The sequence below is a fragment of the Hemicordylus capensis genome, chromosome 4, assembly GCF_027244095.1.
Source record: "Hemicordylus capensis ecotype Gifberg chromosome 4, rHemCap1.1.pri, whole genome shotgun sequence".
Taxonomy (NCBI): domain Eukaryota; kingdom Metazoa; phylum Chordata; class Lepidosauria; order Squamata; family Cordylidae; genus Hemicordylus; species Hemicordylus capensis.
Window position 1 is genome coordinate 207,246,580 of NC_069660.1, and position 13,556 is coordinate 207,260,135.

Genomic DNA, 13,556 nt, shown 5'->3' on the forward strand with positions numbered 1-13,556 from the left:
AAGATCTAGCCTAAGGAGTCATGTCTCTTGGGGTCAAACTAATGTGATGTTAAACACATATTCATCATATAGTTATGGGCTTGTTTTTGTTTTAGAATAACCATAGAGGGACTCAATTGTAAATGTGGAGATGGAGGATGTTTTAATTCTGTGTGATTTTCCTGCCAAAAGTCACCCTTCCCCTCAAGTGGTTTATTAATCCCAAAGTGGTGTTTGCAGCAATGACATCTTCAGGATTAAATAGCTGTAGCGAGGGGACGTGGCCCAGTGAGAAAAATGCAGGAATAAAGGGTTAAATACTCCCTTCCTCCATGCCACACTTCCAGTTCCCTATGCAGCTACTATTTTAAAATGAAAATAAGTGATCATTAAGTCAGTAGACAATAAGATGGGACTTGATGTCTCATGTAGTTTGGTCCTTAAAACCAAAATGATTCTTAGCATGCCATATCCAGTGGTGTTGAAACTACAAAAATTTATAAAAAGTTATGATTGTCTTGCATATGGAATTGACCTCTGTAAGAGAACACCATCTTTCTTCATGAACCCCACCGCCTCTTAAGATCACCTGGGGAGGTCCGGTCCTGGTTGCCACCAGTTCAGTCCATGGCGACTTGAAACTGGGTGTTTTCTAGGGTTGCCCCAGGATTTTGGAATGTGCCTCCTAACAAAACTAGAGCCTCCCCCTTCTCTGGATGTTTTTAAGCAGGACTTGAAAACATACCTGTTTAGTCAGGCTTTTAGTTTATAGTTTTTATCTGTATTTTAAACTGTTTTAATTGTGTTAATATTTTAATTGTTTTTAGATTGTGAACCACCTAGGAACTTGTGTATGTGGTGGTAAAATGTGTTTAAATAAACAGTAAGTACATACTGAATAGATGAAATGCATTGTAGGTACAACTGAGGCTTAATGGATGCCAGCAAATGTTATAGCATTTGCTTGCATATATTAGGCCTCAGTTGTACACACAGTGCATTTTACCTATTCTGTGTCTTTCATCTATTCTGTATGTACTACAGAATTGCATACACAATCTTATGTACTACAGAATTGCAAGACAATTGCATACACAAGACAAAAATATATAGCTACTGCCATAACACCAGTGGAATATCTGCCTAGCCATGCATTTTGGGTCCTATATATGCCTTTATAAATAGGCTGTCTTATGTACAGCTATTCATTTAGAATGGCAGACTTCAAGGCAGGTAAGTGAGAGCTGCAAAAGGCAATGTGTCCCAGACACTCCTTTCAGCAGTCTGAAATCTCAGATTGTGGGAAAGGGATGTATAGCCTCTTCAGTCCATCCTAATTGCTTGTGTTTGGGAGTAGGTATTGAATCTCTGAGCTGATCATGCTGCTGATCAAGCTTCAGAGAGAGGAGAGTCTTCTGTTCAATTTGTCCACCAAGGATAGAACAAGAAGGAATAAGTTTGAGTAATTAGATTATATTTATTTTATTTATCATATTTGTATACCACGCAAAACACAAGTCTCTGGGCGGTTTACAACAAAACAATAAAAACAATAGGTAAAAAGGTTAAAACATTACAAAATTTAAAACAACATTATAACTATTAAAAATGATCAAACTATTTAAAAAGTATCTAATGAAAAGCCTATCTTGACTGCCTTTTAAAAAGTTGTAAGAGATGGGGAGGCACTTATTTCAGCAGGTAGCGCATAGTGATGTGCACGGACCGGTCCGGAGGCCATTCTACAGGCCTCTGGACTGGTCCGAGCATGGGGCAGTTCGTAGTTCGAATGGCGCAGGGGGGTTGTTCCATTAAGGGCGGGGGAGGGTGTACTTACCCCTCCTGCCACGCCTTTTTTGTTGTAATTTGTCGGATTTGAGTCTTCCTCCACTTACGCTCCAGTCATCTACCTCACTGCTTCAGCCCACATAGTTCTTCTGTATACTAAGGAGCCAATTTTGAAGTAGATTGGAGAGGACAGTTATTGCGATCATGTCTATTAACTGTCCTGGTGAGTTTGCTGTTCCAGTTCTCCACCAGGGCATCAACAGGATCACCTGCAGAATCAACACTAAATCCCTCCAAGGCTTCTTGGAACCCTATTGGATCCAATAGCCCCTTGGGTGAACCATTCTAATGGGCCCCTCTCCCCTGCGAAGGTGGGCTGTGACTGTGAGTCCAACTTTATACAGTAATCCCTCGACCTACGAACTACTCAACTTAAGTTTTTTTCGAGTTACGAGCGACAAAAAAGACCGGAAGTAGTTGCCGGTTTAGAATCAGCTTACTCGACCTACGAATGTTTAGATGCGGCTTCCTCGAATTACGAGTGTTTTGAGACTTCCGTGGTGCGCTCCTCGACTTACGAAAATTTCGACCTCCGAACGTGTGTTCGGAATGGATTATTTACGTAAGTTGAAGGACCACTGTATTTAAGCTTGTTTCAATTTCTGAATTACTGTTGGCTCTCATTTAATTTGGAAGTTTGTGGGATTCAATTTCTTGGAGATGTTCAAGAAGAAGCTGATAGGCATCTGATGGAGAAAACTTAGGTGACCACAGATTTTGGGGTCTTTTCCAACTCATTTGATTCTAAGTCTACATACTTGCATATACATTCCTGAAAATAAAAGCTATTGAACTTTGTGGAACTGAATGCTAAGTGTACATAAACAGGGTTGGTTTGCAAGAAGGATGGACTGCAGATAATCTCACAGATATGAGCTGCTAAAAAAGAATTTTCCGTTTGGGGGATACTTTTGGAAGAATAGTTTCAAACTAGGATAGTTGCTAAGATGCCTAAATATAGTTTTAGACTAGAGGACAGTCTTTTTGGCAGCCATAAATGAACATATGGTATCTTATTGACACAGCCACATTGGACAATAATTTCTTTTAGGAAACAATAGCTAAACAAATGATGCATACTTTTGAGAGCAGGTGTAGCATAGTGACTAAGGAATTGAACTTCAAATCCATGAAGTCCCTAGTTTGCATCTCCACCTGTTCCATGAACTCCATAAGTTGCCTTAGGCATGCTATTTCCTCTGAGTCTCGGCCTCCATCTTGTAATATGGGGATAACATCTTAACAGGGTTGTTGTAAAGAATACAACAGGCTAATACATTGGAAGTGTTTTGAACGCTTGAAAGCCCTATACAATTACTATTAGTATTAGGATTCTCACACTAGTAAACTGACTGGTCACATATGGTCAGCAATCAATGAAGTATTGTCTAATATTCTATGAATGGTGCTGTAGAGATGGTAGTTTTTAATTTCATTATGGTGTCATTTGCCAGCAAGGGTCGCTGTGAGGGTTGTTTTCTGAGTCTTGCAGCAGCTGAAAGTAAACTTAGCAGCATAGCAAAGCTGCTCCTACCAGTCATCTTCTATATAATTGCGGGCTTTGCCAAATAGGAATATAAACAGTAATCTGTTCAAAGGTCATGGACTGCTCTTTACTCCGTCTTGCTTACTTGTCTGCCTTCTCCGTAAAACTGCTGTGAGGAATTGTACTCGGACAGAGACGCTTTCCAGCTTTTCAAAAGTTAATTATCACAATAATGGTTTACCAGTTTGTTTTAATAATTAACAAATATATCAAATCTGTTGATTAACATATTTTGTGTTAATAAAAATGCTTGACCAAATACCCAATTTTTGTTGATCAGTCAAGTGCCTAACCCTATGACAATTTGATAATTCAGAATTTCTATTCTAATGAAATTATTAGTTCAATCTAAACAAACATTTTGACTCACATAATATTGTCACACATGCACAAGCATGTTTTGCATGTGTAAGGTAAAGTATGTCGTCAAGTCGATTTAGACTCCTGGCGACCACAGAGCCCTGTGGTTTTCTTTGGTAGAATACTGGAGGGGTTTACCATTGCCGCCTCCTGTGCAGTATGAGATGATGCCTTTCAGCATCTTCCTATATCGCTGCTGCCAGATATAGTACCAGCAGGAATTTGAACCAGCAACCTTCTGCATGTTAGTCAAGCTTTTCCTCGCTGCGCCATTAGGTGGTCTTTGTGTGGGTACTGATATAGTTGCCGGTCTCTCCCACCTACCTCCCGCTTTCCTCTGTCGTGCCCAGTGCTCCCTCCCTGAAAATTTGCTCCTTGAGGATTAGAGGACATTCAGGGATATGTTTTGGGGCAGCATCAGGGGCACAGAGCAAAGTGTGGGTTGGCAGAAATCACTCCACTTGTGCACATGAAATGTTCTTATGCACAGACAATTTAAGTATATCAGCTATCATGTTTGGGTGACCCCAGCAGCATTTGTGATACTACTTCTCATTGTTAAACTAAACAATGTAGCTAGTTTGCACTGCAGCGTTCAAGTATCAAAGCTGAGTTCATATTGCAGATCCCTTTATAATAGGCTTCAACACAGCCAGTAACAGGATCAAACACAACTTTTAAAAAGAGATTTGGCATCTGTTGCAGCAGAAGTGATATAAAACTTGTTTTTCTTGTTAGAACTGATTTGTTCTTTTTCACTGTTTTCTCAAGTGAAAAACATGCAGAGAATGTTTATATATCAGCAGTCATTATCTAAGGGAAAGAAGATGGAGAGAAATCTTGTTTATCCACTAATCACTTCACCTGTTGGGATAGTGGATACATTTTCATTCATGGAAGGGTATGATGCATCTGTAATCTACTGTACTCCTCACTACTATATCAGCTTTCCTCCTAGACATGAAGCAACTCAGAGTTGCAACTTGCAAAATATAAGCTATTCAGCCCCACAACAACAGTTTATATCTTGTTTTTGCTTCAGTTCAGTTGCTGGAAAAGTTAATGAAAACTTTTAACTAAAAGTTAATATTTGTTAGCCTTAAATATTGTTAAAATTTCCATAATTCAATTTCAGTTAATTTAAAGTAAGCCAAAAAGGAAATAACTAAAAAGTTGAATTGATTGTTTAAAAATGTGTTTTTAAAAAAGCAAATTGTGTACTCGGATAATTTTTCATATTAATATGCAATTAGTGGGTTTCTTTTCTATAAGCCAGCATAGCGTAGTGGTCAGAGTGTTGGACTAGGACCGGGAAGACCCGAGTTCAAATCCCCAGTCAACCATGAAACTCACTGGGTGACTCTGGGCCAGTCATGTATCTCTCAGCCTAACCTACCTCACAGGCTTTTTGTGAGGATAAAAATAATCATGTACACCGCTCTGAGTTCCTCAGAGGAAGATTGGGATATAAATGTAAATAAATAAATAAATAAGCTCAAAGAACTCAGAACCCACGCTATTTTACCTGAAATGACTGTTACACTTGTCATACAATTTTCAGAATGATGAAAAACATGAATAATAGATAACACTTTTTTTTAAAAAAATAGCCCCAAGGTTGGCTGAAGTAATAGAGTGATTCTAAACATGTGCAAAGGGTTGTGGAGCTTTGCAGCACTGAATTGGGAGGGGGACTTTGAGGACTAGCCTGACTGAGCCAGGAGGCAGCACAGGACATTTTAAAAAGGAATTTTCACTGCGGGTGTGAACTCAAAATTGCATAGAGGCACTTTTAACATACATTTTAATACACACTTTTATTTCAATAAAGAAATATTGTGATACATGTATGGTATGAAATTATTGTTATTTAAGGAAACTCGGTACTTAACATTTATCTAAAAATGTCCAGAATTCTGAAAGAATTTTTAAAAATAAAATCCTACCAGCCATAAATCTTGGCTAGGATAAAACAGCATCTAGCTCTTATGCAGTCAAAATTGCTTCCAAAGGCCTGGGAGCCTTCTTCTCCCCATCTCTAAGTTCAGCCACTTGCAAAATGGTCATTTGCCTATGGCTTTAAATTTGCTTTTTAAAAAAGAACTAATCAGAGCTAACTCATTTACTCAACATATGTACTGTGGCCTATACATTTAATAACACTGACTCCCATTCTTATAGTGATGTGTATGAACTGGTCTGGAGGCCATGTTAGAGGCCTCCAAACTGGTTCAGAACCTGGCCAGTCCGGTGGGGAGAGTCTAGCTTTAAGGGTGGGAGGGGGTAGTACTTACCCCTCCCGCCGCTCTTCCCCCTCCAGCACTGCACTTAAAAGCAAAGTTCTGGGGGCGGCAGCGTTCCTTCCTGCTGCCCCTGGCCCCGTCGTTGCCTGGCAAAAGTGGAAGTTGCCAGCACTCATGTGCTCATTGCGGCGCGCACGTGGCCATCGCCACTGTGTGCACGCCACACACGTCACATGTTGTGTGCGCACACAATGTGTGACGTGTGCAGCGCACAGGGCAGTGGCGGGCACGCACAGCAACGGGTGCATGCATGCAGGCAACTTCTGCTTTTGCCAGGCAACGATGGGGCCAGGGGCGGCAGGGAGGAATGCTGCCGCCCCCAAAACTTTGCTTTTAAGTGCAGCGCCGGAGGGGGAAGAGTGACGGGGGGGGGAAGTACTACCCCCTCCCGCCCTTAAAGCTAGACTCCCCCCAGTGCCGGACCATGCCTCCGTGGTTCCATGCACATCCCTACATTCTTATTGGGAGCAAGGCCCTTGATGGCTGCAGGAGGGAACAAGCACAGTCAACTGCCACATCCTATGGACTTCTCTTGCAAGGTCACAGAAAATGCCACTAAGGAGCTCTAAGGGCAAGTTCACACAATTAGCAGCAAGTGTAGTTGGTGTAAACTGCCAGTTCCCAGCGAGCATTTGCTCCCATCACAAGCTAGTATTTCCACTCCTTTCCTATTGTCTGAAGCTGCTAATGTCTGTTTCCCAAGCAACACTTTTCTCTGGGAACCCAACATCGGTAACCAACTTCATCACAACTAAGTCCTCACTAGTAGTTTGAAAATATTTTGCTTTCTTTAGCTAGTGGATCACGTGATGAATGCTACTGTTTTAAAAATTAATCCAGAAAAGCAAGTCTGGAACATCAAGTAAAAAAATATGGATCAGCACATATATATGCTTGGACTTTAATTCTATGCATGCTTACTTGGGAGGAAACTCCATTGAATTTCATAGGACTTTTGAGTGCATAGGATTGCATTGTAAGGCTCTTGGCCATAGTGTACTTGAAAGATGTTCCAATGGGACTTTACATATTTTCAGAGTCATTTCATTACAAGGCTCTTGACTGTCTTACTGTCTTCTTGTAAAGAAGTAAAAATGGTTGTGCTCTGATGGTGATCTTGTTTCTCTGCACTAATATATGGCTGTGGTCTTACTGCGTAATTGCAGCTTAGTTGTGTGTGATATCCTTAATATTATCCTGAGTTAATGTTTCAGTGACATTATTGGAATGCAAGTTAAGAATTATGTGAATTGAAAATGTAATCCAATTATTTTGTTGTCAACAAAGACTGTTCTGCTTGATCAATCTCAGTTTCTGACCTACTCTTTCTATTTGCAGAATTGAAGATGCTGATATTTCTGAGAAAAGTGCAAATGAAGAAAATGGGGATATTTCAGAAGGAGAACAACCTCAAAATAAGCACAGCCGGCATAAAAAAAAGAAACATAAACACCGAGGCAAACATAAGAAACATAAACATTCTTCAGAAGAAGACAAGGACAAAAAGCATAAACATAGGCATAAACATAAGAAACATAAACGAAAGGAGATTCTTGATGCCTCGGACAAAGAAGATGGTCCAACAAAAAGAACTAAAATTGATTTCTTAGCTCCTCTAGAAGACTTAGAGAAACAAAGAGCATTGCTAAAAGCTGAACTTGAAAATGAGTTGATGGAAGGAAAGGTTCAGTCTGGAATGGGATTAATATTACAGGGCTATGAGTCTGGTTCTGAGGAAGAGGGAGAAATCAATGACAAGGTGAGAAATGGGGCTAGATCTACAACTAGATCATCAAACAAGGGGAAACCAGAAATTGTGGACAATAAAACTAGTTCAAAGAAACGGAGTAGGAGCAGGTCAAAAGAAAGGACTCGACACAGAACTGATAAAAAGAAAAGCAAGACAGGAATTGATGGAATAAAAGAGAAAACAAATAGAAGCAAATCAAAGGAGAGAAGAAAATCAAAAAGCCCATCTAAAAAAACCAAGTCTCAAGACCAAGTAGGAAAATCAAAATCTCCAACTCTTAAAAGGCGCTCTCAAGAGAAAAATAGGAAGTCCAAGTCTCCTCCAGAGGAGAAGGCTAAAGCAGAAGATAAGATAAAGTCAAGAGATCGTAAAAAATCTCCAGTTGTTAATGAAAGCAAAAGTAGAGATCATGGCAAAAAATCCAAATCTCCAGTAGAGCAAAGAAGCAAATCCAAAGACACACGATCAAGGTCCAAAGATCGAAAATCCAGGAGGTCAGAGGTTGAGAAAGAAAAGAAGCCTATTAAATCGCCTTCTAAAGATGCTTCATCCGGGAAAGAAAACAAGTCTCCAAATAGAAGACCTGGTCGCAGCCCTAAAGGAAGAAGTTTGTCTCCAAAACCACGAGATAAGCTAAGGCGCAGTAGATCACCTCTCCTTAATGATCGCAGATCTAAACAGAGTAAATCCCCATCTCGAAATCGGTCTCCTGTTAGGAGAGCAAAGAGCAGATCAGTAGAGAGAAAAAGAAGAGAATCGGAAAGGAGACGGTTTTCTTCTCCCAGGTGATTTTAATGAAACTAGGGATATATATGCATTAAAAAGAGAGATGAGAACTAGGTTTTCAGAAATCAGTTATCACCTCTGAGAATCCCCTCTGGATATGGCTGTCAGAAGAATCGGATGGCCCAGTTCAGATGTCATGTGAAACTAAGGTTTCATGCAGTGTTAAGTGAGCCTTGGGCTTTGATGTTCCTTGCCTTTTGTGGAGGAAGTTTTAAACTTCCAGTCCTGGTTTGGAACAGACTGAGATTTGCTGTGATGTCCAGAGGTAGAAAATCCCAGCTTGTTCTAAGCAGAGTTTATGAACTAGCCAGGATACAAAACTGGATGAATTTCATATCCTGGCTTGTTCTCAATTCTAGCTAGAGCAATCCAGAACTTGCTACATCTGGACATCTTGGGAAATCCTGATTTGTACGAAACCAGGACCAGAAGTTTAAAACTTCCTTTGCTTGTGCACAATGGAGGAACATGTGAACCCAAGACTTATGTACATTGCACAAAACCGTGATTAAACTTCAAATATGATTGGTAAATAAAAATAATTTTATGTAATTATGGGCCTGTAATAGCATGAAATTTTGTTACTAATTTATTGCTTTTGCAATAAAATGTAGATTCACACACAATGCCAAACAGTGATTTCATGTTACAGGATGAGCCTTGTTCTCTATCCTCACTTTGTGTGCCCCACTTAATGAATTATATCCTGGTTTGCAGCAGACCATAGTTTCGCATTGCATTCCAAACTGGTAAGGTATGGTTTGTGTTTGCTCTGCAATTCAGGATTAAATTCTGGTTTCCCGTAGTGTCAGATAATGACTTAGTGTTATGTGTGAGCTGATGCATTGTTGGTTTTTACAGCAGTGCCATTCTCTTGATTTTGGTGGAAATTGTTTTCTCATTATGGACTCTGGAAAACCAGATTACCCCCTTTTGCACATCTGGTTTTCTAGATTGTGAGGAAGGTGGTAGTGAAAAATGCTTCATAAAAGAGAATTCAGAGGTCCATATATTTTGCTGGTCATTAAACCTAGTCTTGCTTTTTGGATGCCTTTTGTTTAAAGCAGGACTGCACAACTTTGGCCCTCCTACAGATGTTGGACTATTACTCCCATGATCCCCAACTTTTGGTTACTATGGCTGGGGAAGATGGGAGTTGTAGTCCAAAACCTGCTGGTTTAAAGGAATGGATGGTTACCTGTAGATTTATTGATTTATTTAATTTATCAAATTTATACCCCGCCCAAACTTCTGTCTCTGGGCAGCCAACAACAATTAAAACACATATAAAAGTTAAAACAGTTCAACATAAAACGCATATAAAGTTAAAACAATACAATAATTAAAAAGCCATAAAATTAAACTAACAGTATTTTTTATTAAAAACCTGAAAAAGCTTGGGTTAAAAAAAGAGCTTTTCAAATGTTTTTTTAAAATAGCCAGAGATGGGGAGGATCGTAACTCAGCAGGGAGCGCATTCCACAATCTCGGGGCAGCAACCGAGAAGGCCCGTCTGTGTGTGACCACCAAATGAGTTGGCGGTAGCTGGAGACGGACCTCCTCAGACAGATATGTCTATGGGTAGCTGCTAACCATGATAGTTGAGTTGAAACTTGATTTTCAGAGACACTATACTACTGACCATAAAATGCTGGAGATCAACCAGAGAAAGAGACAAGCAGCGATAGGCTCTGCTTTTGAATTTGATTGTCATATAAGCCTGGCCACAGGTAGCAGATTTAATGCTGAGCTAGGTGCCTCAAGCTCACTATGGCATTTCTTATGTGTTTATAGAACATTAGTTATCCTTAAAACTGTGTCATTCTCAAAAGCAGTGTTCCCTCTAACAGGGATCCCCAGATGTTGCTGATTACAACTCCCAGAATCCCTGCATTGGCTTTTGTTTGGGGATTATGGGAGTTGTAGTCAACAACATCTGGGAATCCATGTTAGAGGGGACACTGCTCATAAGCCAGAATTTGGTCCTGGTTTTGTAAATTTTTCCATTCTTTCGTGGTGTACGGACTAAACCACAAATGTAGTTCTCAAGCTGCTCTGTCAGACTCTCTTTAGGAACTTTATATTTAGAACTGTTAGGGGGCACTTCAGTGTTCCTCTGTTCAATATAATTATACCAGTATATGTGGACACTAATGTATTGATCAGTGTAGTCTCATATGTATATATACTAAACACATTACTTTAAAATGAAACTCATTAATTTCAGTGGAACTTACTTCTACTTAGGGCCAAGCCACACATTACTTTAAATGAACAGTTCATCCTTGCATGTGTTTTTAAAATTCTGTAGTGGCTGTGGAAGTGGGAGCAATCTGGCTGTGGGGTTATTTAGCCCTTTCACTCACGCTACAGTTTAGATTAAAACTATACCCTTATAGATAAGTTGCTATTGATGCCAATGGGCCTTCAAGAGAGCAAAAAAACCCCATCTTTTCAGCCTGGCTCTTAATAATAATTAACTGGTTTTTTAATGGGGGTAAAACTAGTTTTAGGTTAATATTTTAACTACTTTTGTGTTTTTATGTTAATACTAGCTGACTTGGCACAGAGCATCTGCGCCCCTAGTTCATCCTGTCCTTCTTTCTGGCCGGCCCGGGGGTGGGCGCTCTCCCTCCCCACCGGCCAGCCCAGGGGCGGGTGCCATTTTCTCTCTCCATACCCGTCGCTAGTCTGGCAGCTGCTCGCAAACTCTCGCGAGAGCTGCCACGCATGGGATTAGCAATGGGTACTCCTAGGAGAAATAAATATATAGAAGATTTTAAGTGGTTTGAATTTTTAATATAAACCACCCTGAGCTGCTTTACGATGGGCAGTATATAAATTAAATAAATGGGAGATTCCTTCCCAGGGCTAACAGCTTTTGAGTGGGGAAGAAAGAATTTTCATAAGGAATGTAATGTGAGTACAAAGGATTATATATCTTTTCCCTGTGCACAGGGTCCTAATCCTGATCTCCCCCTTCCCCATTGCTGCTATTTAAAATGAAAAACATGTATGCACACAGATAACTATGCATTAAAAGCAACATGTTGTTTGGCTCTTAGTGTGCTTAGAATTGGGGTATTTGCTGCTCAGGGCCTGTCAAATTACAATTGATACTAAATGTGTCATTTGTGTTTCTAAAAGAAATTTAAAATAGCTATGGGGAGGATCATCAGCATTGGAACCACAGCATGTGGGGAGGAGACAGTAGGTCCCCCCACCCTTTTTTGCATCATGGTTCCAAAGAAAATGGCCACTGCCCAGACAAAGTTGTATTTTTCCTTGAAATGAAAGTTTCAATTGATGCCTGTGATAATAAACATATTAAAAACGGGTTACTTTTTAAATGGGGCATTAGAGAAGTCTTGATATTTCTATTGTGTGCATCCACTAGAGGCATTTCCCCTTAACAATTGAATTTCAACTTGAGCTTTCATAAAGAACTGTGGCTGTTTTTTGTATGCTCCTATTTTTACAATATTTCTTCTCCCAACTTCAAGAACACGTGCTAGAGATGATCTCCTCTCTAGACGTGAGAGATCAAAAGACACCAGTCCACCTAGGTGGTCTCCATCTAGAAGAAGATCCAGATCTCCCATTCGACGAAGATCGCGCTCACCTCTTCGACGTAGCCGGTCTCCAAGAAGGAGGAGTAGATCTCCTCGAAGAAGGTATGTATGCTGCAATTCTGTACAATAATTTATAAATAAAAATAATTGTTTTATGTTAACTAATAACCATTCTTTTAAGAAGTTGTTCTCCCTCTCGCCTTCCTGAGCTGTATGTTTGGCTAATTCCATAATTATCTTACCCTTCGTTTCAGATTAGTACAGTATCTGATTTTACTGTTGTTGTTTTCCCAACAAAAAGCACATTAGTGCCTTGATCCATATCATGGATTCTGTCTAGCTGCTACACCAAGGCCAGCAGAATATATCCCATTCTAAACATTTTTACTCCTAGATGGAATTGATATGAATTTAAAAACAATAATTTCAAGACTAAACACAGGAGTTACTTATGTGTTCATCTAAAAGATAAATGTCATATTTTCCACAGCTTTCTTCCATTTTTTGTTTTTAAATTTCAGGGATAGGGGTCGACGTAGTAGATCTCGTCTTAGGAGGAGATCCCGGTCACGGGGTGGCCATAGACGGAGGAGTAGGAGCAAAATAGAAGATAAGTTTAAAGGAAGTCTTTCTGAAGGGATGAAGGTTGAGCAAGAATCCTCATCAGATGAAAAGTAAGAACTGAATTTTATTGCCCCATGTTGTAATGTCCCATAAAAGTATAGTCCTAGAAGTAAATTCATGTAAAGAATTAAATTATTTTGTTCTTCTTTTAATGTTTATAGTCGGGTATCCGCAGTTCTATTCACCACAAGCATTCTGTTGTCTTCTGGTGAGCATGATGAGAGCAGTTGCAGTCTTTATCTCCAGCTTGGGAAAGATCCTCACCCCTCTCTCTGGCTCTATGCTAGAAGAGGGGCAGGGTTGCCTTTTTTGGTGCTGGGCTGCCTCTGTATGTCAAGTACTTTGATAGTCTAGTGCCCAAATGATAACCCCTAGCTCTTTTGAGATGGAGAGAAAAGTTGGAGCTTCTCCCTGGGCTTTAACATACATAGTAAAATTTGTGCTGTGTCTGATGGACATCTTATGCTACTTTTCTGTGATTGTATATGTAGGTTTTGAAGTGTGAAGCTATAGTGCCATATGTTAGTTATATCCAAAACATCTGATCAGTTTGTTGATATTGGTTTAAATGCTTAAGACTCAGCAATTGTTTTTTCATACATGTGCTTACTGCCAAAAGATAGTTGAGCACAGTACAGAAAAAGCTACATATGCTTAATTTCTTTTAAAGCCAATAGTTAGTAAGTAAGTTGTAGCAGTACAGTCCAAGACCAGAAGAAAACAGCAGCATACGTAGCAACCAACAAAATCCAGAGTTATAAGGGCTGTTACTATTTACTATAAAACTA

General features: G+C 39.8%; 1 protein-coding gene across 4 annotated transcripts in view; it reads left to right on the forward strand.

Moving 5' to 3' along the window:
- The window catches only part of PRPF4B (pre-mRNA processing factor 4B), a 42,284-nt gene that overhangs the window by 1,419 nt on the left and 27,309 nt on the right, over positions 1-13,556 (forward strand). For all 4 annotated transcript variants that reach the window (XR_008306138.1, XR_008306139.1, XM_053245454.1 and 1 more), the window contains exons 2-4: positions 7,375-8,571; positions 12,076-12,246; positions 12,666-12,818. Coding sequence is in view for 2 of the 4 variants with exons in the window: in XM_053245454.1 (XP_053101429.1) it covers positions 7,375-8,571; positions 12,076-12,246; positions 12,666-12,818 (1,521 nt within the window). In the remaining 2 variants the exon portion in view is untranslated. The remainder of the gene's footprint in view (positions 1-7,374; positions 8,572-12,075; positions 12,247-12,665; positions 12,819-13,556) is intronic.